General features: G+C 43.7%; 1 protein-coding gene across 1 annotated transcript in view; it reads left to right on the top strand.

Moving 5' to 3' along the window:
• cacna1ba (calcium channel, voltage-dependent, N type, alpha 1B subunit, a) overlaps positions 1–26,527 on the top strand; it is a 320,635-nt gene that overhangs the window by 160,176 nt on the left and 133,932 nt on the right. The window contains exons 15-23 of the mRNA XM_084024282.1: positions 1,091–1,163; positions 1,251–1,368; positions 1,505–1,572; positions 8,993–9,099; positions 11,969–12,034; positions 16,829–16,864; positions 19,205–19,999; positions 23,314–23,498; positions 24,302–24,398. Of these exons, the coding sequence (XP_083880408.1) occupies positions 1,091–1,163; positions 1,251–1,368; positions 1,505–1,572; positions 8,993–9,099; positions 11,969–12,034; positions 16,829–16,864; positions 19,205–19,999; positions 23,314–23,498; positions 24,302–24,398 (1,545 nt within the window). The remainder of the gene's footprint in view (positions 1–1,090; positions 1,164–1,250; positions 1,369–1,504; positions 1,573–8,992; positions 9,100–11,968; positions 12,035–16,828; positions 16,865–19,204; positions 20,000–23,313; positions 23,499–24,301; positions 24,399–26,527) is intronic.

Raw genomic sequence — 26,527 nt, 5'->3', positions numbered from 1 at the left:
CTAATGAGATCCAGAACTAAAGAAAAGCTGTCATGGAAAAAGCACAATCCAAGTGCTGCTACCATTCCAACCTTCTCTATCTGTATGCCTCACATTGAGACGATTAGGTCACGGTAGACAGACAGAGAAACAAAATGTCAGCATTAGCACAAATCATCTATTTAAAAAGAAACACTCAGAGATCAGTGGCAAGGTCAACAGTCAAGTCAAACTTTGTACAGCACAACCACAGTAGACCAGATTACTGAACATGCATAAAAGGCAAATAAAAACAAAGCAAACAACAATAAGGACAGAAGAATACACTCAACATAATCAGCAGTGATTTCAATGTTTATGTATTATGAGCAGTTTTAAATAAACTCTGTTTTTGTGTCTGGTTCTGGGGAGCGTCAGTGCTCTAACTTCAGTATAGAGATGACAGAGCTCCACAAGACAGTGTTGGGAGGTGGATATTGATAATTTGTGATCCTGTTTTCTTTTCCCTGTTTTCTTTTGTAAAAAGACGGCCACTGCATTTTGTACTAATTGTTGACGACAAAGAGATGACTGTACTACACCCACTTACAAATAATTACAATAGTCTAACTGAAAAAATCATAAATAACTCTCTCAAGGTCTTTGGGGAAGAGTTATGCCTTTAACTTGGCTAAAGGTCTGAACTGCAAAAGGCTGGTTTTGAGAACTGAATTTATTTGATAATCCCTTTTAAAGGTGTCAACTATCACACTAAGCTATAGGCCCAGGAAGACCAACAGAGTCACCCAATAAGTGAGGTCTAACTCTAATGATCTTGGTCTCATTTTCATTTTTAAGAAAGTTTAATTCCAAGTTTTTAGTTGAGTTTTCAATCGTGAGTTTTAATTTTTTTATGCAAAGTTTTGTTTTTACTTAAACAGCTGAACAAAGGCTGCAATTAATCTTTTATACTATTCTTTTTTTTTTATAGGCAAATAGATTTGTATAGTCACTCCATGACTGAAATGTAACAGGCAGTAATTGTGCAGCAGCCTTGCAGGACAACAAGCTGTTCCATCATGTGACTGTGGTGTGGCTTTGAAGCTTCATTACATTCAATTTATCATTGCAGATTTAATTTTGAAGACGAAACACCGACAACCAACTTTGACACATTCCCAGCAGCGATTCTCACCGTTTTCCAGGTAAAGGTTGACTCCATCATGTTTTTTTTTTTTTTACTACTCTGCTTGTACTGGACTCGAACACCTAAGCCTGTGTCTCCCTTGCAGATCCTAACTGGGGAGGACTGGAACGCAGTCATGTACCATGGGATCGAATCACAAGGGGGTGTTCATGGGGGAATGTTCTCCTCGATTTATTTCATCGTTCTCACTCTCTTTGGAAACTGTATCCTGCCCAGTTGATCCAAATTGCCTCATCTTGATGGCTTTGAGGCTGCTTTGTGAAAGGATAAACAGCTGCAAGTGTAAATATTGATTCTGTGTTTGTCAATTGACCTTTTCCTTAGACCACAAATAACCAGACACACTCCTCAACGTATTCTTGGCCATCGCTGTCGATAACCTTGCAAACGCCCAGGAGCTCACTAAGGTGGAGTATTTATTTTCTGCAGTTAACAGCAGGATATAGAGGCAGTAGCACTGTATGTCCCACAGCATCCATCAGTTCAAGTATTTCACCGTACACTTATTTGGCGATTGTTTACATACTTATTGGGCCCTAGTTTCGTGGCGCAGCGCAGGGTGGCGGAGCCGGCGCAATGCAAGTTTCGACCCGCGCAGCCTTGCGCACCGTCAGTTTGGCAGTTTGGTGGATCGCCTGCGCCAAGATGGGTGTGGCGGCGCAGCAGGGGGAGGCGTCACAGATTCAGCTTGGCGTAGCGGAAGTTTCGTGGCAAAAAGCCTCGCCGAGACTGCGCTGAAAGCTCGCCAGCTCCAACCTGGTCTACTTTCGGCGCAAGGCGCAAGGCGTAAATAAAGTCCATTCATTCAATGCAAATCACAGCTGGCGGAGTGGAAGTTTGGCTGACAGCGCGCAGTGCGCACACGTCACCGAGACCTCACAGGCAGGTTTCCACAGTTCCAGGCACATTTAAATGCAATAAATAATCACAACAAACACTATTTAATGCAACTAATAGAATCAACACGTGAATTTATATCTATATAGATTGTCCCGTCAGATCTGACGTCAGATCAAAGGCGGATGGCACGCGTAACGGAAACTCAGCCTCTCGGACCAAAACATCTCCCTCTCTCTCTCCTGTTTTTTATAATATCGGCATTGTTATTATTATGATACGCGCGCACAGCGCGTGATGCGCATTGTGGGAGCGGCGGCGCTGCTTCTGTCATCGGGTTGTCAAATGACGGAACTTGCACTGAACCTCCCCTAACGCATTAAAGGTGAGGAGAGGAGCTCATTTGATTGGTGAAGATGTGAATCGGCTGTATTAATCCCAGTCCACGCCTCGTCTCCTCCTCGTCTCCCACTCACGCCTTCTTCTCCTCCCTCTTTCCCACTTGCGCCGGTGGGCGAGACGGGAGGTGTGCCTGCGCGAGCCTGCGCGGCGCACGAAACTTGCAAAGTCCAGGCGGACACACCCCCGTCGGCGCGGCAGCTGACTGCGCCTGGTCTACGAAACTAGGGCCCATAGTGTCAAATAACACAAACCACTTCTATGTCAATATGGCAAAACACTCTGAAACCAAAACCTCATACTCTTTTTTCAAAATATTTATTTTTGCAACAAAATTACGTATGTACCATTTGAATGACTCTTTCAAAGCAGCAGCAACACCCGGCGTTTCTTTATACCAAACCCCAGCTGTCTTCAGAAATTTGTACTGTGATGTCTAGACCAAGAACATAGACTCACTAGCAGGAATCAGGTTTGTTTTCAGTAATATAAATAAGGTAAAGTGGTAGTAAAAACAATGTGCAAATTTGCCATGAGCAGGTTAAAGACAAGTCTGAACAATAACTACACAGCTGAGAGTTCTCTGTTAGACAGAGGTGAGGTGTTATAGAGTCATTGCGCTGGGCAGGAAAGTTTTCCTGTATTGGTCCTTATGACAGCAAAGTTGAATCAGTTTGTTAGAGAAAGTCTGTCCTGTAGATGGTTGAGAGGATGCTCAGGATTATCCATAATAGATAACATTGTGTTCTGTCGATCCACAGCAACAAGGTCTCTAGTTTGCACCCATTTGCGGATTATCGGCTTTCTTATTCAGTTAATTTAGTGTGTTGCTGTCATCAGCTTGAATGCTGCTCCCCAAGCAGACTACAGTGAAGTACGGTGCACTGGACACAACAGACTGATAATAGATCTCCAACATCCTGCTGCACACGTTGAAGAATCTCAGCTTCCTCAAGAAATGCGGTCTAGTTATTCCCTTCTTATATACAGTTGCAGTGTTCAACCTTCCAGTTGAGTCTGTTGTCGATGTAGGTACTTGTAATCCTCCACCACATCAACATCCTGTCCCAGAATGCACAGGGGTTGTGAAGCCGTCCTCTTCTTCTTGAAGTCAATCACCGGGCGCGTTTCGGATCGCATGCATTTGCGCCGATGCATGCACAAGACTTGAGAGGATCCGCCGGAACTCGTCATAAACACGCCAAGTTCCCACTACGTCAAGTCGGACACAGGTGCACTTCACGGACTTTTTTTTATTTTTTTTTTATTTAAACTTTATTAATAATTGTATACATAACAAAAACTATCGCGCCAGGGGAAACTTCACGGACTTTGCACAAAGAATATGGCCTGCCCAGTGGCGCTGGCTTTCTTCGTCGCTGACGAACTCGAGCCGAGGCATTTGAAGTCCCGTTGTTGACGGAGGCTGAGGAATCTTCTCACGTGGGAAATACCACGTGATAATTCTAACCAACTAGGGCAACGTTGAGGGGAGTGTCTTATGTCCGCACTTATTTCAGACCATCTGCAGAGAAAAGCATGCGAAGGGAGGTACCTGGAGATACCGCGAGTTTTTAAAGTCATGTGACATGTCGCAAAGGGAAGTTATCACCAGCATTTGTGACGTTTTTTTTCCCTTGTCTTGGTCTTGTTTAGAAGTAGGCAGTTTCGTCCAGCCCACTCCGCAAAATCATCCATCAGTGCTCTGTACAACAGGAGTTGAAAGTTGAAAGGGGAAACTGCACAGTTCCCCGCGGAGCTCCAGCAATACTGGCCACCAGTTCACACAGAACACTGCCCAGTCAGACAAAATGCTGTCTGTCAGGTTATCCAGGAAAGGGTGGCTGAGCCTACCTTTGGTTTGAAAATAACTGGCCTCCCTCTGTTTTCCCACCTTGATTCCTCTTCAGTACTATGAGATTCACCCTGTCGTAGGAGCATACAGAGACCAGCACTAGAAACTCAAACACATCACAGTGTGAAAACCTGATGTCAGGGACCATGATGGCAGGCACGACAAAAGCACAGTGGATTTTCCCAAAAAATAGTTTATTTAAGAAAAAAATGAAAATGATCAATTTACAAATTATGATATCGTTTATAAAGGCCTCCAAAAAAACTAAATGGACCTACATTTATATAGCTCTTTTCTAGCTTACTAGCTACTCAAGGCGCTTCACACTACACAGTCACTTTTACCCGTTCACACACATTCATACACTGATGGCAGAGGAGCCGCCTGCACATCAGGATCTTACTCATTAATACACATTCACACAATTGGGGGTTCAGTGTCTTGCCCAAGGACACTTCGGCATGCAGACTGGAGGAGCCGGGATTCAAACCGCCAATCTTCTGATTGACGACTCGCTCTACCTCTGAGCCTCAGCCTCCCCTAAATATACCATAGCTCAGGACAGACTAAGACACCTCCTCCCCCTGAAACAGGAGGGTTCACATATATAGTTAGGCTGATAAGCCGATCAGGCCATTTTAGACTCCTAGGGGGGATTGGCAAAGACGGAACTATGTAAACAAAACTACAAACACCAAATCACACCAAATCATAACTATAACTAAGTCTACATGATCCTAATATATGCAGAATAATAAATAAATAATCAATTATTTTACACTAATTTCCATGGAAATAACATTCCACAGTTCAATCCTCGAACATTGCCCCTCCCCATGAGGCAAGAAGCCCATAGTATGGTCCACTAAGCACCAATTAGTATTTAATTGAAGTAGATTGAGCTCGGCCTCCTTTTGTTGACACCACAGGACCTCCACAGCAACTCCCCTGGAACTGGTAATTTAAAAGAATACTTTAGTTTATTGTGGGGTTGCTACTGCGGCCATTGCATACTACCCCCCCTTCAGAGCTCTCGCTTAGAGAGCGAGAGAGGTAGTCTGCTGTCACATTGAGTCTGCCGGGGATGTGTTGACCTGTGAAGCGGAAGGGTTGCATGGCAAGATACCACCGTGTGATGCGGCCATTGGTGTCTTTCATTCACTGCATCTATTGGAGGGCTGTTTGATCAGTCTGCAAATTGAATTCCCTACCCAGGAGATACTTTAATGAGTCCAGGGCCCACTTGATCGCCAGAGCTTCTTTCTCAACCGTAGAGTAGCAGACCTCCCTCGGGAACAACTTGTGGCTTATGAAAGCCACGGGATGTTGGGCCTCTGATGGTCCCTGCCAAAGAATAGCTCCAATACCCCTCCCAGAGGCAAATGTTGTGTTTTGTCTGTGGACCCGGACTGAGAGACAGAGAGGCAGAGTGGCAGGTAAAGAGTTTATTTACAACAGGTAATTGTGCATCGAGCTGGTGCAGATGATGTGGCTGTGCGGGCAGATCGGCAGGGGACAGCCGAGGTGACGAGCAGGCAGGCAGGCAGGAGTCCGGCGGAGAGGCGCTGGGGATTTCCTGGAGAGCGAAGCCACAAGACAGGCGTTAGTGGAGAAAGCTACGGTACACAGAAGCACGTTTGGGCTAACGAAGGTGAACGATACGGAGCGTGTCAACATCACCGTAGGGACTGAATCATCTGGCGATGAAGTGGTGGAGAGACCAGGGTTATGTAGGCTGCAGGCTGATGAGCTGAATGGGAAACAGGTGTGCCACTCTGCCTCGACCGTCGACACGCCCACCGGACACACCCCGAGGAGGAGCCGGTGAGGGAGAGGAAGGAGGGAGAAAACAGACAGGGAAAGACAAACAAGACAAGAACCCCAGACTGTCCCGGCAGAACCGTGACAAAAAAAGGGTTATCAAAGTCAGGACTGGGTCCTTACCCAGAGCATACTGAATGTCTCGAAATGCTGCTTCTGCTCCTCTGTCCACTGGACCTGGTTGGGACACCTTGATCTGTGAGTGGAGCAGCTCTGGCTGAAAAATTGGGGATAAACCGGTGATAGAAGCCAGGTCTGAGGCAGGGAACAGGATGCAATGGCGTGGACCTTGTGGATCTGTGGTTTGATCACTCCATTTCCAATGATGAAACCCAGATACTCATTCTCAGACCTGGCGAAGACGCACTTTGCAGGGTTGATGGTCAGCCCTGCTGATTGGAGATGGACCAGAACCTCCTTCAGATGCTGGAGATGCTCCTCCCAAGTCGAACTGTAGATCACAATGTCATCCATAGTCATCACAACCCCTCAATACCTGATCCATAAGCCTTTGGAATGTTGCAGGTGCACCGTGAAGACCAAATGGCAGGACTACAAAATGGAATAGCCCAGGAGTCCGAAAGGCCGTCAGCATCCTGGACTGCTCGGAAAGCGGCACTTGCCAGTAGCCCTTGGACAGGTCGATGGTGGTCAGGTGTTTTGCTTTCCAGGCATTCAAGCATATCATCAATACGTGGTGTTGGGTAGGAATGAACACAGAGGTATCTGAAATCAATACAAAACCGTATCTTACCATCTTTTTGGGGAACCAAACCACTGGGTTACACCACTCAATTTTTGAGCGCTCAATGATCCCCAGAGACAACATCAGGTCCACTTCCTTTTTCAGGGACACCAGGAGGTGCTCTGGAACCCTGTAACTCATACATTTCACCGTAGCCTCATCTTTTAACACAATCTTATGTTCAACCATATCTGTGCGACCTGGGTACTCTTGTAATATTTGAAGATTACATAAAGCTAATAATAATAATAATAATAATAATATATGACTCCAAGACGGGAGGAAGGGGTCTTCACCATGACTTGGGACAAAGAAAGGACATCATCATACACACTAAACCATGACCATGGGAACAAATAGGGAGGAAGAGATAAGGTGTTATCTTTTTATACTTCAAGGCTTGTGTACTCAAAACCCGGAACAGTGTTTGATGAAGTCCTAGTTGTTCGTTGTTTAAGTCCACTGGTCCTGACCGCTGGGTCAGCATGAGTTTAACGCACTCAGGAGATCTGCTTTCACCCTTAGGTTTGATGACCCTGTTGAGTTTCTTCCTGTGGGGGTTTAAGTGACTCTGTTTCACAAAATCTTCTCCCGAGAGAAGGGGGAGAAGCACAACTCTCCACCAGAGCTGTTGCCCGTGAATTGAATGTTCATTTCTCTACCATAAGCCATCTCCAAAGGCGAGCAAGAGGGTCCCGGGTTCGATTCCCGGGTCGGCCCGGGTTCCTTCTGTGTGGAGTTTGCATGTTCTCCCTGTGTCAGCGTGGGTTCTCTCCAGGTTCTCCGGCTTCCTCCCACAGTCCAAAGACATGCAGGATGGGGATAGGTTAATTGATTACTCTAAATTGCCCGTAGTGAATGTGAGCGTGAATGGTTGTCTGTCTCTACATGTCGGCCCTGTGATAGACCTGTCCAGGGTGTATCCTGCCTTTCGCCCAAAGATAGCTGGGATCAGCTTCAGCCCCCCCTGAATACAGGATAAGCAGTAGACAATGGATGGATGGATGGAGTTCATCTCATGAAAAATGGGAGCAAAAACAAAAGTGTTGCATTTATATTTTTGTTCAGTGTATATAGTGGCTGATCAGGCCACTTTAGACTACCAGGGGGGATTGGCAAAGACGGAACTATGTAAACAAAACTACAACAACACAAAACCATAACTAAGTCTACATGATCCTAATATATGCAGAATAATGAATAATGATCAATATTATTATATTAATTTCCACGGAAATTACATTACACAGTTCAATCCTCAAACATTCCCCCCATGAGGCAGGAAGTCCATGGTATGGTCCACTCAGCAGCAATTAGTAAGTAACAGTGTGTTCTAGGCTAACATTATCCAGTTTCACCACTTGGCAGGTAGCCTGCAACTGAGTGAGCTGCTCCTACTGCTCCGTAGCCAACTGTGCCTAACACTGATAAAGGAGCAATATTTGGCCAAGCACATCCAAATCAGGGCACTGTGGACCACTAGTTGGGTTGTTAAATAACCCACTAGCTCCTTTAATTCTCAGAGAGGAGAGACAGTTGAGACCAGCAACAGCATACTGCAGGACTGGTTTGCCTGACTCCAGTGGGGCTGCAGTTCCTGACTTATGAGGAGAGGTGCCTCCAGACTCACTGGTGTCCTGGCTACTCATTCTGCTATCGTACTTACCCGTGGTCCTAATTACTGGGGAAAGCTTCTCTTAGGCTGCTATGAATTAACCTGCATACATATTAATAAAACAGGAAATTAAAGTTCAGTTCGGACAGTTCGTCACCTTTTTCATTTTCTCATACAGGCTTCTGTGAAAGATTTTTCCAGTACAGTACATCTACTTGCATTTCAATGAACACACAAATAGAAGTCAAAATAATTTAAATAATGAGTGAAAAAAAAGTGAGAGCAGCACAATTTACAGGAGGACATACAGGATTCTAAATGGCTGGTGGATAACTAAAACAAGTTCATCTGTGTTCATTTTTTCTAAGTCAACATACTTTACTAATAAAGCTATCTGTATAAATTATGAGAGGTCATCTGTACATAATCACTGACAAAGTGGATGTAAGGATGTTTGTTTGTATGTAATGTGTAATTTGTGTGTGTGTGTGTGTGTGTGTGTGTGTGTGTGTGTGTGCGCGCGTGTGTGTGTATGTTTATACACATACTGCCCAGGATGAAGAGGAGCAAGAGGAGGCCATCAATAAGAAGCTTGCACTCCAGAGGGCCAAGGAGGTAAAGGAGGTCAGCCCCTTGTCACCTACTAACATTTCCATCACAGCGTAAGTCAAACTCTTCTAATGTATGTTCTGGCTTCCTCACCCTTATACACACCCACAGAAACGACAATAATCTACCTTTGTTCTGCTGCTTATGCCAAAGACTAGTTTCCCATTAGGTCAATGTCTGGATGCACATACAAAGCATTTTAATATGTAATATTAATATATGTAATAATAATAAATATAGAAATGTTTATTATTGTTGTTGTTATAATTAATTTGCAGTACATATCTTTAACCCCTGCCTAAATGTGAACAGATACTTTGCTACTTGGATGTGTGGTCTGTGTTTGATTCAGCTCTTGGGTTGCTTACCCTGGGAAACAAGGCATGGTATTGATACACTCTAGAATCAATGTCCCAATGTGAAGAAAATGTCTGCAAAATGTCTCTACTAGATAACAGAGTGATACACTTTTTACACCCTCGTAAGCAGCCTATATAACCACAGGCACTTATAACCACACACATACAACATCTGTATACTATATATAATAGTGGGATAGACAGATATTGTGTAATTAAGTGTAACCATTTACCAGGCTGATTATGAAATATTTGATCATGAATTCCCTGCTTATTTTGGTCTTTTTACAAAATTAACCAAAAAATCTGACAACAAGGAAGATCCTGTATACATAACAATGAGAATACAAATTAAACAATATTTAAATCGTACCCTCTACACTAAAAATAAATCTGTTTTGAATGAAACCAACACTATTATTACGCTTGTTTTCAGACTGTTAAAAACATTATTAACCTCCAATTCTTTGTTTTAAACTAGGGCTGTCAAACACATTAACACAAAAACAAAGATGGAACTATCATTAAACGCAATGTTAGCAAGTGTCAGGTGGAGGGAGGGAGAGAGAGAGAGAGAGAGAGGGTGACGGTGAGTATGAAGGCAGCAGTTCCAGTGCACTTAAGGAGAGAGTGTGTGATGGCGTAACAGCTGTGAATGTAGCCGTTAGCCCCGACAGCAACAGTTCTGGCTAAGGGATAAAGTTAAAGAAAAAAGCTTTGGCTCATCAGCACTTAAGGTGGGTTGACCTTTTCAGCTGGGCTGACCTATAAGGAGGACCAGCTCTATTCTCCTTTCAGTGACACGCTGCTCCTCTGAGTCTCTTAGCTTTTTTCGTATTTATTTTAACTGTGTAACTGACAGCACTGTTAAACAGTTAATTGTTAATATCCTTACTGCAAACCCTGCTCTGTTTGTATCAGGAAAACACAAAGTTGAATGTTTTCAAAGTTATTGTTAGAAATGTACAACTTCATATCAGTGCTGAAATTTAAGGCCTTGTACTCGGTCTGATAAAAAGTGGTATCAGTGCATCTGTATTAGTAGAGGCTTCACATTCTGATGCATACACCTTTTGTCATTATCTTTCGGTTCCCACAACAATATTCAGAGAAAATGGGAATTTTTCATATATATTTACAAATGGTGATGAATCCATTGTGATTAAACTGATTCAACTTTTGAATTGATTGACAGCCCTAATTTAAACATAACTTGTATATTAAAAAAAAAACAAAGTGACAAACCGGCAGTTGCAAGAACTAACTTGCCGAAATTCACTGATACTTCAGTAAATTGACTATAGAAAGACCACAGTACAAAATATAGAGTAATACAATGTCCAATGTTCTTTTCCATTCTTCTAAAGAAACTGTTCTGTATTCTGTATACTGTTTTGTATTCTATAGCAAACTGTGTATTTATACTATATTATATATACTGTACATCAATTCTTTAGAAAATGGTGCTGCTCTGGAGGCAAAAAAAATGTCATTGGTCTTCAGTGACGAGCGCTAAAAAGTGTGATAAATGGACTTTAAAGTCTTCCGGCTTCTCAAAGCACTTTCTTCACATTCATACACTGTTGGCAGAGACTGCCATACAAGGTGCCATCAGGCGAAAATGAAGCTAAATCTGAAGTGCATTAAACTTGCCTCTGGTTGTAAAAAAATCTGATTGAATGCCTCAGTAAACATTGTCAACTTGAGGTTATGGTCTCAATCTCTAGTTTTTAGGTATAAAGGTAAGGAACAGCATGATCCCAAATTGACATCAAATAGATCATGAAGCAGGGTATGATTTAGTATGTGGCTACCTTGTGATTGACCGATTACTACCACTGCATCGCTAACGCAGCCTCGCTACCCTCGGGACAATGTTACCAATTCAATTAGCTACTAACATTACTTTTAATGTTAAGATGAAGATAAGTTTTTCACAGGCAGATGGAGCCAGATGCACTAAGATTGCTGCTCGGAGTGCCGCTCTGCTGCTTGTGTTCGTCACATCTACTTGTCACTCCCCTGCAGTCCAAATATGGTCACTTCCTCTCACTGGTAGCAAAATCCCAAACTCGAGGCTTCAAAACCGTAGTCCACAAACCAATGGATGGCACGATGACGAGATCTACTTCTTATATACAGTCTATGGTGTTACCACAAAAACAGAACTAGATGCTGCAATGACCTCAATATTTAGCCAATATTCTCAGCATCACCCATGGCATTCTTCTTGTATCCACAGCAGCTCTACCTCTAAAAATACCCATTAAGTTCAATTCACTTTTTGCATCACTAGTTGAAGGGAAATGTTGCATATATATATATTTCAGTGAAACCTCCTGGATTTAGTGGTATTTCCCTTGCTCATTTTATTATAAAATCTCGATATCTCTATGGCAAGCCAAAATGTCCCTGATGGTCCATTTGTGTTACTTTTCCTTTCTGGTTCAGTCTTAGTCTTGTGTTTGGCTGCCTATTGCATTGGAGATGTGATTGGAGACTAAAGGAGACTTCATCCTATATAATGTTCCCTCTCCCCCATTTTTGTTTTGTGCATGTGCAGTTTTCTAACACGCAGTCGAGGTAACGCACGCTCTAGCAGCTCATCCATCTGCAGCGTTAACTCACTGTGAGTTCTTACCTCTCTGTTACAATGTTTAAATTCTCCTATTACCTCCTCGCACCCTCTGCTATCCATCTCTGTCTTCTTAAAGTGTCATCAAGCCTGTCTTCTGTGTTAATTGTCCAAAAAAACATGACAGCTCCTCTGTGAACACACCTTCTGGGAGATTGTTCTGCTTGTATTGGTTTCATGACCGTCTGTGTCAGTGATCATGGTATCTGACTGTTTGTGATCAACTTCACTCTGTCTGAGTATTCTTTTTTCAATACCTGCATCTCTCCTCGTAGATCATAGTTCATACTCAATGTGTGCATTATGTATATGTGTATGGTATTACATTTACATTTACATTTAGGTCATTTAGCAGACGCTTTTGTCCAAAGCGACTTACAATAAGTACATTTGTCAAAAGAAGGAAACAAAGAAACCACAACGTATCATTGCTGATAAAGTAAGAGCTAAAAATAGAACAAGTGTTAGGTCCTCATCTGAGTAAACTAGTACTTCAAGAGCAACAGTGCTACGATCAGAGTGCTATAGGTAAGGGTTTTTTTTTTTTTGGGGGGTCATGCTATGTAGAGTCGAGGTGAAGTCTGAACAGGTGAGTCTTGAGCCTTTTTCGGAAAATGGCAAATGACTCTGCTGTCCTGACATTAGTCGGGAGTTCGTTCCACCACTGAGGCGCCAGAACAGAGAAGAATCTGGACTTTGCTGAGCGACATTTGTTTGATTTCAGCGATGGTGGTACCAGCCGGCCAGCTGAAGTAGAGGAGCAAAGTGCTCGCTTCGGGGCATGAGGTTTGACCAGTGTTTGAAGGTAGATGGGTGCCGTTCCATTGATGGCCCTGAAGGCCAGTGTCATCGTCTTGAATTGGATGCGTGCTGCAACAGGGAGCCAGTGGAGGTCACGGAGGAGGGGGGTCACATGGGAGAATTTGGGTAGATTGAAGATAAGGCGTGCTGCAGCGTTCTGGATACGCTGCAATGGTTTAATCGCAGTGGCCGGGAGTCCGGCCAGGAGAGAGTTGCAGTAGTCAAGGCGGGAGATGACCAGTGCTTGGACCAAGAGTTGCGTTGCATCCTTTGTGAGGAAGGTCCGAATCCTGCGGATATTGTAGAGGGCAAATCTGCAGGATCGGGCCACAGCAGTGATGTTGGGGGTGCAGGATAGGTAGTCATCGAGGATTACACCCAGGTTCCTCGCAGTTGACGACGGCAATACTGTGATGCCCTCGACAGTGACCGACAGGTCCATGTGAGGGCAGTCTTTCCCTGGGATGAGGAGGAGTTCGGTTTTATTTAGGTTAAGCTTGAGGTGATGTGCAGTTGTCCAGACAGAGATGTCAGCCAGACAGTCCGAGATGCGAGTTGCAATGTGAGTGTCAGAGGACGGGGGAAAAGAGAGGAACAGCTGGGTGTCATCTGCGTAGCAATGGTAGGAGAATCCATGCGATGTGATAACAGAACCTAGTGATCTGGTGTATAGTGAGAACAGAAGCGGCCCTAATACTGAGCCTTGAGGGACACACATGTCCAGAGAACAGGGTTTGGACATAAGCCATTCCATGTGACCTGAAAGGTGCGATTTGTCAGGTATGATGTAAACCAGGTGAGAGCAGAGTCAGTTATGCCAAGTTCAGCCAGAGTGGAGAGGAGGATTTGGTGGTTGACTGTGTCGAATGCAGCAGATAGGTTGAGGAGAATGAGAACGGAGGAGTGGGATGAGGTTCTGGCGTCTCGCACTGTGAGGAGGGCCATCTCAGTGGAGTGAGCAGTCCTGAATCCTGATTGATTAGGGTCTAGGAGGTTGTTCTGCGAGAGATAGGATGACAGTTGGTTGTAGGCGGCACGTTCCAAGGTTTTAGAGAGGAATGAAAGAAGAGATACAGGTCTGTAGCTTTGGATGTCAGTAGCGTCTAGGGTGGGTTTTTTAAGGAGAGGCTTCATGGTAGCTGTCTTAAAATCCGCTGGAATGACACCTGAGGTGAGGGAGGAGTTGATCAGGGTACTGAGTGTGACCCCTCCCTCCGACTTACTAGTTGGAGTTATGAGAATTATTCCTCATTATGCAACAAACAAAAAACAAAACAAAGCCTTATAGTGTGTTTGACACAAGTTTGACCGCGAGATAATTTGTGTTCATCCACTTCACTCTCAGGGGAGCAGGGGCTTACCTCCATGTAGGTAAGCCCAACATCCAGGTAGGTAAGCCCAAACGCCAACATCATTGTGTCCATCATGGCTGAAATAACCACGTTTGTTGCTTTGAAGTCCCAGATACACCAAGAAACCAAACGCCGTCCTGTCTGACTTCATAAACATCATCCAGAGGTGCTCGGTGGATTTCACTGAGCTGTATCACTGTATCTAGCAAGACACACCTCGGCTGTTTAACCACAGCTGGACGAACACTAAATAAACAATTTAGCTGTGATTAATAAACCGATGCTGAAATAATCACATGATGACGGTTTCTAAAAAGTCTGAAGTCAAGCAAACAACTTGTTTGGATAGATGGGCCCAGGGCTGGACTGGCCATCGGGCATATCGGGCATTTGCCCGAAGGGCCGATGGCGATTTTGGGCTGAGCCTTTTTTTTTTTTTTTACTAATGGTACTAGTGTTAGTAATGGTATTAATCATGATACATATTCAGTGTTTCCCACACATTGAATGGACTTAACTAACGGCTCTAATGATAGGCCTAAACAGGAGGGCAGCAGCGCTTATTATAAGGGGAAATCCTCGCGGCTGGTTTGGTTCATCAACGTTCTGTTTTCCCCCGTCGCCATGGCAAGGCGTCCCCCACGCCGACCCCCGTTAGCTGCGCGAGTTTGACAGTGCGTGCGCGTATGTCAAAACCAAAACACCAAGGAAGGCTGAGGAATAGTCACCCACTTATATTAATTATAATAATAATAATAGTCATAATAAACTAATAGTATAAAGCAGCCATCCCCAATTAGCGGCCCGCAAGCCAAATCCGGCCCGCAAGAGCAAAGTGTCCGGCCCGTGCGGACCCAGTGACACTATGCAATAACCTGCCATATGGTGAAATAAAGAGTTCGGTAAAGTTGGAAATATATTCACAGATTCGGGATCAATAAATCTGAAGTGAAACGTTTTCAAACACAAATGATGCCTCTTTCCCACCGTAATATCATAGACTACGAGCTACAAGGACCAAAACCCAGATTTTTTACATAAATAAGCCGTCCAGTCTGGACGGAGAACATTGATCTCTATGCGCAGCCGGCAGCCGGGCGAGTGCACAGGGACCGTCTGCAAATTACAAGACAAAAGCAAGACGCTGCAAACAAAAATCATTAACTCCACTGTTATACAATATGTTTTCCTCTTGTGCACCACTTGCTGTAGTGCTGTTGTTTTTTGTTGTTGATCAAAATATTCTCCAGGGGCATTCAAATAAATAAATCGTTGACATTGGACTTATTTTCTTTCAAGTGTACATTTTTATCTGTCCCTCAACACAGGCTATGACTACTACTACTACTATCTGCTACTACAACCAACTACCACTGGTAGTACTAATCATTACAATAATAATACTTCAAATAATATCAGCAACAATAATAACATTTGCACATAAAATAATGTTTAGTGATCCAATGAAAAAAAACCAGACAATTTGGCCCTCGATTTGGCAACCTGGACATAATTTGGCCCTCAGTGAAAACTAATTAGGCAACCCTGGAAGGCTCAGCACTGTGTTTTAGTCATTTTTGTTTTCATCTTTTCTTGAATGCTTTAACTCCTCAACCCCATTTAGTATGTCAACATTTTGTATTAGTACCAGCAGTACCAGCAGTTTGTAAGAAATTGGTTGTAAGAAAGTCAGTAATTGATGTCATATTTTGGTTCTCAAAATTCACCAAATTGATGCATTAAAATGAAATCTATTAAATTTTTTCTCCTGGGGGGGCATGCCCCCGGACCCCCCTAGAAGATCGCAAGACCCCCCACGAAGAATCCTGTGGGAAACACTGCTATTGGTTCACAAAACTGGTAGATCAGGCCCTTAGTCATGATTGATTCTGGGCTGGACCAATTACAGCCGAGGGGCGATGCCCGACAGTGTACAAGCATTGTCACAAAAAAGTTTGTTAATAGGCTTCATTGTCTTTCCATCGATACCTGGTAGGCCGGTCTCGGCTGAAAATGCCCGGGCCAATTTTTGGTCCCAGTCCAGCCCTGGATGGGCCCGAATTTGGGTCTTTGTATTGACTAATAGCAATACCAGATACTTCAGCACACTTCACCACACATGTTGTAGCACCTTTAATACGTGACTTTAGGATCCATTATCATCACTCTCTAATTAAAAAACATGTCAGCACATTGTTGTAATTTAATTTTCACTAAACCAAAGCTTAAGCCTGGGACATATGGGGTGGATGGATGCTCAGAAGTGTAGATCTCAGTAGCAGGTACTTACACACTCATATCAACTTTAAATATGTAAATGGTCACAAACTATTTCTTTAGTCACACCTTAACTGTAGCGCGAGATGGTATGAAAAACACAGCACACACCAGTTCTCTGAGAAGCTTCAGTGTGTGAAACATACGCTATAAAAGAACATTCACTTTCTTTGTCTCCTGTCCCCATTATTTCCCTGCTTCTCCTCAGCAAAAACAATTTTCAATTATTGTTTAAGTAAGTCTGCATCTGTACTGTAAAGTATATGTCTCCTCTTAGGCCCTTCGGTGCTTTTGTCTGTTTCCATCCTGTTGAAGTTCTTTCTCTCCCTCTGTTTGTTGCTCCCTTTTGTGTTTGTAGGAGTTATGTCTGCACCCCAGTCCATCACTACCTGAGGTAAACCCAATAACCTGCCAGGGGCCTGTACTACGAAGCGAGTTCAACATACCCAGGGTATCTTTCAGAGATCCAGCTTAAGTAACCCTAACAAAGGCAATTGGAGATAAGCGGTCACACGAAGCTGGTTATCAACTCATTAAGTGAACCCAGGGTTTACCTGTCCAGCTATGAGCGCGTGCACATGAAAGAGGCGGCGTTTGCAGCATTTGACGAATCACAAACATGGATCAGTCTACGGCAGCGGAGCAGGCAAAAGGCAACAGTTTCATCTGCCAATTGCAGGAAGGACAGCTGGCAAAAACTCACCGACTGTGTGAATGCGGAAGTCGTATTAATAGTATTAGTAGTAGTATAATATAACTACCCCATCATAAGGGCACTAGTAGATCTGACTGATTTGATGACAACAGTAACATCGCTGATAGCTTAGTGGTAGAGTTGACGCACCATGTACCGAGGCTCCCTGCAGCGGACCTGGGTTTGAATCCGCCCTGCAGCCGTCTTTTAAATCATGTCGTGGCTCTCTCTCGTCCCTTTAACTCTTATGATGTCCTTCAGCAATAAAAGGACGAGCACATAACTTTAAAATAATGAATTTGTTGCTTAGATGTATTCTTATAACGTGGTTTATGACAACATTAGCCTCATTCTTTCAGCTGCAATCCCGGTGGTGTAAAACGGACTTGGGAGCAAATCAAATAAATATAAAAACATAATTCAAAGTGGTAAGTAGGCTGTACGGTGACAAAGAAAAGTCTTTCCTTCCGATGAGAATCTGTATCTCTCATAAAAAACATCGTCAGGGACAGAAAACGGGTTTTGCCGGTCTCTGTACACTCTATAGTTCTCCTACGAGACCCTCTCACGATCCACCGAGCTTCTTTTTTTTTTTTATATATATCCGCGCACCAAGACAGCTGATTGGTCAGTCAGCGGTGTGGTCTCCACGTTGATCTCTTATCAGGAACATAACCTGCTCCGGAGCAGGTTAGCTCCACAGCGTAAGTTACCATGGTGATCTACCCCGGTAAGAAGTGAACCAGCGTCGTAGGACGGAAAACCCAGAGTTAACGCTTAAGTTACCTCGCTAAGCCCAAATCCTGCTTCATAGTACAGGCCCCAGGTGGACCGTGATGATTCTTATTTGATCATGATTGTTTACATTCATGAAAGCAAGACCACAAAACAGCTGCCCTGCATTCTTGTCATGTATGCCACGATGTTCTGTTCAGTCAGATAATGTCCATCCATCTCTCAGCTGGAGTTCTGATGCTGTGTTCACACCAAACACACAGTACCTGCACTAGACCCACTGGAGAGGACGGAGGAGCTTACCTCCATGTAGTCAGGGACAATGTTTCATAAATCGTGGCTCAAATAGCCACCATTGCTGCTTTGTACATGTTGTGAAGTCCCAGATACACATGAAAACCAAAAGCCATCCTGTCTGGGTTTATAACATCATCTGGAATTTCACCAACCTGTATTCATGGTATCTAGCAAGGCACACGTCTGGTTTACTAAAGCTGTTTGAACCCAAAATAAACAATTCATCAAAAATTATGCTGAAATGACTACATAAGGATAACGCTCTGTAAAAAGTCAGAAGTCATGCTTTGTCCAGCATCGCACAAATCTCTTGCTCTAGTTGAAGTATTTCAACTCCTTCATTTGAATAGTTTGCATGTGCAAATTTGCATCTATTCATGTCTTTGCATTGACTTTGTATGCAATAGCACTGTGCAAAAAAATCACTTTGCTTTTGGTGTGAACATATCTTTGTCAGTGTTTTACCTACAGTCTGCAGACGGTGAGTACAATGGATGCTACTGTAGGGAGAGATATGTTCTGTTCCCTGTTCTGTTCTGTTCTTGGAAGTGAACAAGCTGACTTCTCTCATAAAGAGATGGCATCCTTCCCACTATGAAGAGATAGTTGACACAGTATCAAAAATGCATGCATTCATAGTACTGTACTTCACACTCATAGTACTGTACTTCACACAGACCAAAGCATTGTTCAGATATATTCATGGAAGAGCTGTCTCCATAGTAGATTGTGATGAATGGATCCAGTGGTTTGCTGTGTTGGAAGCTCCATTGCACCTTGGTCATACCGTAAATCATTCAGCATGTAGGGACTCTGTGTAGAATGTTAAAATATACTACTGGTATAAAGTACATACATACTGAATGTATCATGCCTGCCTGTGTATCTATTACAAATCCTTCTACCCTTTGTATGACAAACTTGTGGTACTGACATCAACGTTGAGTGTATATGGTACTATCTATATCAGTGGTTTTGTTTTTTCTGCTTCTTCTGCCCATGTCCTAGTAAGGAGCAACAGAAGTCAATGAAGACAATGTCGGTGTGGGAGCAGAGGGCGAACCAGCTCAGGAGGCAGAACCAGACGAGCTGCGAGGCCCTTTACAGTGAGCTGGAGCTTGAGGACCGTCTCCACCTGTCCTCGGCCCTCCACATTCGTCCCGACATGAAGACCCACCTGGACCGGCCACTGGTTGTTGAGTCCCATGACGGGCCTTTGCTGACCGGCCACAAGCACCACCATCACAAGTCCTGCATGCCAGAGGAGGCAGAGCCCGCCACCGACCCTCCTCCTCCTCCTGTGCCTCATCAGCCTCGCCGCCACCACCACCGCCACAGAGACAGGGACCGGGCCAGGCCGAGACAGGAGACGAATGATAACAGTGGCACCGGTAAGGACGGGGGCCACCACATCCACCACAGCTGCTCCAAAGACAATGACGGCAGCCGTGGCAAAGAGGGGAAAAGTGAAAGGTCCTGTAGTCGAGAGGGAGGCAGGAGACATCACCATCAGAGCGCGGTGGATGACAGCAGAGGAGGAGGAGTCATGAGTGAGAGAGAGCATCGACATCATAATTCACACCGGCAGTCCCGAGGGGGAAACGGGACAGTGAAGAGTAGGGAGAAGGGAGAGAGAAGTTCCCGCCACAAAGATGTACGTTCATCTAGGGGTGGGGATAGGCATTCCAGAATAGACAGCAGTGCCAATGGAGAGAGGAGAAGACATCGGACTCATGAATCCAGGGGCCAATCCACAGTTGAAGGAGACAAGTCCAATGAGAGAGAGTATATGCACAGTCACAGGTAAGAAGCAAAATGTTCTCAGTGATTTAAAGGAGAGAAATCATGTACTATACTGCAGTTTTTATCTATCAGTTTTTTAGTTCTAGTTTAGCTTAGTTGAGTTTATTAAAGAATGTTTTTGTAGAATAACAAAAAACAAACAATAACAAATAAAATTAACAGTATACAATTGCAAAAATATTAGGGCCGGGACTCGATTAAAAAAATGTATCTGATTAATTAGAGGCTTTGTAATTAATTAATCGAAATTAATCGCATTTTAATCGCATATAAATTTGACCTGAGAACAGTGAGAAGTAATTTTTTTCACATGGATTTTTAGTATACCATTGAATAATGAATGAATACATAAGCTTAAAGGCATAGTTCGGAATTTTGGACATGAGACCTATTTTCCAACTCAGCCGGTGTGTTCGAGACGTCTGGAGACGTTTTCAAGAAATTTCATTCAGTTCTTCTAGTTGCCGAGTTCGCTTGTGCTATGGCTAGCGCAAGTCAATCGTTCTAGTTAGCATGGCATTAAAAACAGTCTTGCCCACTCCACAGTGCACCCGAGGCAAATCAATTAAAACACTAGACTGTCGATGTACATATCTGTGTTGATAGAATAAAATTTGAAACAAAACTAACCTTGCATTTTGAGGGACTAGTTTCTCAGCAGCAGCGGAATATTACTTTGCTCCGTCGGACTCAAAACTCTAAGACGCGCTGCTCGGAATCCAGCCGGTAAATACACAACGCCAATTTGTCGGCCCTTAAGCCCCCAAGGCTTCCTGAAAAGCCCTCAGAGCTCACTGAAACACCGGGCAGCACACGGCCCCACGAACCCACAATTACGCACCGCAAACCCGAACCTCTGCTCCGTCCGGAGAACCCTCGGACGCGTTGCGGGGGATTCCCTCCTGGCACCACCAGGCTCCGTTTGTTCGGTCCCGGTTCTCAGCTCCAGCGGGGGCTATCTCAGTCTCCACAGACGCTCGTTCACATTCTGCCCTTTGAGCATCCCTCTCGCGTAATTCTTCCTCTGTATATTCAGGCTCGTACAGGTCGGTTGGGTTTGGGTGGAAAAAAACTCCTCATCAGAGTCTTCAAAAGTTTCAGTATATTCTCCAAAAGTGGCCATTTCTGTGAGATTAAAGAAACTAGCACTGCAGGCTACTCTGCGTCTGTAGCAATGACAGCAGGTAAACAAACTATTATAGAACCGGTAACTAATAAGTGCTAGGTGATATCAGTCCGCCGCTGCCATAGCCTACTAGGAAGTATGACACGCTGCTGCTGCTGAGACATAAATCCTTAAAAATGCAAGATTGGTTTTATTTCGAACATTCTATCAACACAGATATGTACATCGATAGTCTGCCGTTACAATTGATTTGCCTCGGGTGCACTGTGGAGTCGGTATGAGTGTTTTTAATGCCATGCTAACTAGAACGATTGACTTGCGCTAGCCATAGCACAAGCGAACTCGGCAACAAGAAGAACTGAATGAAATTTCTTGAAAACGTCTCCAGACGTCTCGAACACACCGGCTGAGTTGGAAAATAGGTCTCATGTCCAAAATTCCGAACTATCCCTTTAAGCAACAAAATATTGTTTATTTTTGTTCAACCAAGTCCAACAGACCAGTGCAATTTTTTCCATTAAGTGTAACAATAGTATCTGGTGGAGTGTGGGTTGGGTGTGGGTCCTTGTACTCGGAGTCGGGCTAACGTCCACGCTAGCTACCATGCTAGCGTCCACGCTAGCTGCTATATGTTTTGCATTGAGGTGATACTTGAGGCTCGATGTGCTGCGGTGATATGCAAATTCCTTGTTGCATAGCTTGCACACAACCATGCTCTTATCGACACTTCCATCCGTTCGTTTTTTATAACAAAATTTCCCATCCACGGGGCAAACCAAAGCCGTCTCATCAGCTTCTTCTTCGTTCATGTTCACTGTGGTTTGTTGTTGTCTGAAGTCATGAACGCTAGTTGGTGCTCCAGTATAATCGGCCCGCCTGAACCTCATACAGTGAGAAACGTTCCACGGTGCAAAAATAAGTGCGATTAAAATGCGTGAATTTTTTTAACGTGTTAATTTTTGTGTAATTAATTAATCTTAATTAACGTGTTAAAGTCCCGGCCCTAAAAAATATACAAATCCATAAACAACAACAAAAAAAACACAAAATAAATATGTCATGAAAGGAGTAGGAAGAAGTTTTCACCCTTCTCCATAACTCAAACTATTAAATAATTTATTTAAAGGTCCCATATTATACTGTTTTTTATTTATTTTTATATATTTTTTTAAATAGCATACGCTGACCTCATTGCCCCACTCCTCGACCCTCGAGCCTTACTTCTTTCCTCACGACGTCTCGTAACAACAACAACAACAACAACGGCGGCGGCCTACGTGCTTGTGAACGTGCTGCAGCAGATATTCTGCTCGTCTGTACAACGGCGTTTTAGGGCCACTGTATGAAATAACCGGAGCCGAGAGAGGGGGGCAATATTCTGGGAAAAAAGTTGCAGATTTGCTCATTTTTTATGATGCTAACAAACAACCAATGCATTTATTTTTCTAATTAATCCAGACATTTTTCTAATTAATCCAGACAACGCCTCGTTAGACTGGTTACCTGTCCAGGGTGTACGCTGCCTTCGCCCAATGACAGCTGGGATCGGCTCCAGCCCCCTGCGACCCTGAATACAGCATAACTGGTAGACAATGGATGGATGGATGGATCATAACCCCCCTCTCTGTCTGAGAATATCTTTTGTATGTTACCAAGAAATAAATCAAATTAGAATAAATATATTTGCTTAAAACCACCTTTTTAATTTGGTAATTTATATTGTGATCACCTCCAGAAGCTGCTTCAGATTCTCCCCTGAGCAAAAGATATTAGTGTTTATTTAAATTTAAATATTTTTGATAATAAAAATATGTCATTAGTATACAGTGGTGGCACACTCTCCTATCTTCACAAACTGTTGTTTCGTTCAGTGAATGTAGCAAACTCAATTGAGTAACCAATCATCACCACCGCCACATAATGCAGCCCCCAGAAACCCCTGTCAATACTTAAACCTCATGGTCACTGTTTGACTGAAGAACAGAGCCAAACCAATGAAAGCACATCATCGTTGGTGCGTCTCAGAGCCCTTCAAAGATTGTTAGTGACCCTCAGTCTCTGCTGGTTTATACATGTTAAAATGCCACTGACAGTGGTGGCAAGTAGCACCATCATTGTTTACCCCCATATTATCAGTGCTAGATCTTATTTGAGAATATACAATATATTTATCTCTGTTTATGGACAGGTTTGGTGACTCAGAGGGGGAGTCCCTCGTCATCTCCCCCCAGCAAGGCCAGGGGACCAGCTGGCCTCCTTACCGAGCAGAGGACTCCGACAACCAGAGGAATGTCAGAAGAACTGGCCAAACCTCCATCCAAATTCCTCCTGTGAGGATCACTTCCCCACCTGGAGACACCAGACTCATCCAAAGTCAGTACCAACTGAGGCTTACTGGGTTTCTCATAGCCATGTAAAGTTAAATCAATAGAGAGGGGATATGACTAATGCTATGTTCAGTTGAGTTTGACCACAGGACCATTTCAGTTTTTTTTCCATGTAACTTGCGCTTAAGCATCTGAGAGAGGGGGTCAACAGGTGATATGTATGTGATTGACACGCCACTGCTACTCTACCAATGCAGTTAGCTACTAAGATGACTTCAACACTTAGTTGTAAAGTTGACTTTGAATTATGAAGCTAACTTTGATAACAGCTTCACGCCAGATGGAGCCACTTGTGTCAGATCCACTCAGATACCCCCGACACTGAAACTCAAATATGGTTACTTCCTTTCACTGGTAGCAATATTCTAAGATGGTCACGGTCAAAAATCAAAGATGGTGAAAGCCAAAATGCCAAACCTGAGGCTTCAAAGCCGTAGTCCACAAACCAATGAGTGACGTCATGTTGACTACGTCCACTTCTTACATACAGTCTATGCTTCCAACCAGCAGTTGTTCATACAGTTTACACAGTTGGTAAGTGAAGTTAAGTTGGGTAAATGGTAACTGTGAAGATTCTCTCATTGTATCACACTGTGCCTTGCAGAGGCATCTTGGTCTTTAGAGGACATTATATAAGATGTAATGATTGATTGACTCATTTGTCGCTTATTAAATTAGACCCTAATGTAAATGACCTACTGTATGTGGTGAAGACAGGCCATTTAGAGTCAAATGTGATTTTCATGACTTTGCCTGCATTGCTGTAATCAAACTGTCTCATCTTCCCAGTGAACAGTATTGACTGTGAGACAATACCCATGAATGAGTGTGGACCCAAACCCATCCTGCCTTACAGTTCTATGTTCATCTTTGGACAAACCAACCCGTGAGTCACCTCAACCGCCTCTGTCCACACTAGAAGTTAGACATCACATATCCAAACTATCATGTCAAAACCAGGAAGCAGTGAGTGCACCTCCTCCAGAGACCTCTCACTAGAAACGCTGCCATCCAGCTCTACTATAGACAGTGGGAGCTGCTCTGTCCGACTAGTGTGCTGATGAGATTCACTTGAGTGATGAGGTCACAGTATGTATAGCTATAATAATGTATGTATACAGTATCTACTACTATCAACTTATTCAGCTAATTTCCACATACATAGTTGTGGTCTTTATATCTATATGCATTTGTTTCATATTAACAGGATTGCATTTAAATGACACATGTCCATGATGCTTTCCTTCCCATAATATTCTAGTGGTTGTATATGGCATATGTCCTGATATTTCTTCTATCTCCCTGCTAAAATGATATGCAGTTGATTGTCTGCATGCTGTTTACCTATCATCCTGTTGCTTTATTGACACCCATTAAGCTCTTCAGATCCACCACACCAAAAATCCTGAGAATCAATCAATACAGCATACCTCAAACTCATTGAAAAAACATTAACCATCTATAAATTACAGATGTCGTTCTATTTAGTTTACACAACTAACAACCAATCCATTTACAAAACAAACAATGAAGCCTGAGATGTCCAGACTAAAAAAGACTATTCGACTGTAAATCCTGGAAATAATTGCCGCCCAACTCCATTAACATACACTATATTGCCAAAAGTATTCACCCACCCATTCAAATAATTTAAATCACCTGTTCCAATCACTTCCATGGCCACAGGTGTATTAAGCAAGCACCTAGGCATGCAGACTGTTTCTACAAACATTTGTGAAAGAATGGGTCACTCTCAGGAGCTCAGTGAATTCCAGCGTGGTACTGTGATAGGATGCCACCTGTGCAATGAGTCTAGTCATGAAATTTCCATAAATATTCCACAGTCAACTGTCAGTGGAATTATAAGAAAGTGGAAGCGATTGGGAACGACAGCAACTCAGCCAAGAAGTGGTAGACCACGTAAAATGACAGAGCGGGGTCAGCGGATGCTGAGGCACATAGTGCACAGATGTCACACTCTTTCTGCAGAGTCAATCGCTACAGACCTCCAAACTTCATGTGGCCTTCAGAATAGCTCAAGAACAGTGTAGAAAGTTTCATGGAGTGGGTTTCCATGGCGATCAGCTGCATCCAAGCCATACATCAGCAAGTGCAATGCAAAGCGTTAGATGCAGTGCTGTAAAGCACACCGCCACTGGACTCTAGAGCAGTGGAGACTTTCTCTGGAGTGATGCTTCTCCATCTGGCAATCTGATGGACGAGTCTGGGTTTGGCGGTTGCCAGGAGAACTGTACTTGTCTGACTGCATTGTGCCACGTGTAAAGTTTGGTGGAGGGGGATTATGGTGTGGAGTTGTTTTTCAGGAGCTGGGCTTGGCCCCTTAGTTCCAGTGAAAGGAACTCTGAATGCTTCAGCATGAGATGTTGGACAATTCCATGCTCCCAACTTTGTGGGAAGGGTTTGGGGATGGCCCCTTCCTGTACCAACAAAGAAGGTCCATAAAGACATGGATGAGAGAGTTTGGTGTGGATGAAATTGATTGGCCTGCACAGAGTCCTGACCTCAACCCGATAGAACACCTTTGGGATGAATTAGAGTGGAGACTGAGAGCCAGGCCTTCCCGTCCAACATCAGTGTGTGACCTCACAAATGCGCTTCTGGAAGAATTGTCAAAAAGTCCCATAAACACACTCCTAAACCTTGTAGAAAGCCTTCCTAGAAGAGTTGAAGCTGTTATAGCTGCAAAGGGTAAGAATGGGATGTCACTTATGACTTATATGCAAGTCAAGGTAGGTGAGTACTTTGGCAATATAGTGTATGTCATATATCACTCCCACCCTCATGCACCTTCATTGGCGCCCGGTCAAGTCCTGCATCTCCTACAAAATCCTTCTCCTCACCTACAAATCCCTCCACGCCCTTGCTCCCCAGTACATTTACATTTACATTTAAGGCATTTAACAGACGCTTTTGTCCAAAGCGACTTAAAATAAGTCCATTTGTCAAACAGTACCTGTCAGACCTCTTCCAGCCCTATACCATACCATAGGTGCA

The sequence above is a fragment of the Eutrigla gurnardus genome (assembly GCF_963514095.1).
Source record: "Eutrigla gurnardus genome assembly, chromosome: 13".
In the NCBI taxonomy this organism is placed as follows: Eukaryota; Metazoa; Chordata; class Actinopteri; order Perciformes; family Triglidae; genus Eutrigla; species Eutrigla gurnardus.
Note: the sequence above shows the minus strand (reverse complement) of the source record. Positions and strands in the feature narration are given on the sequence as shown.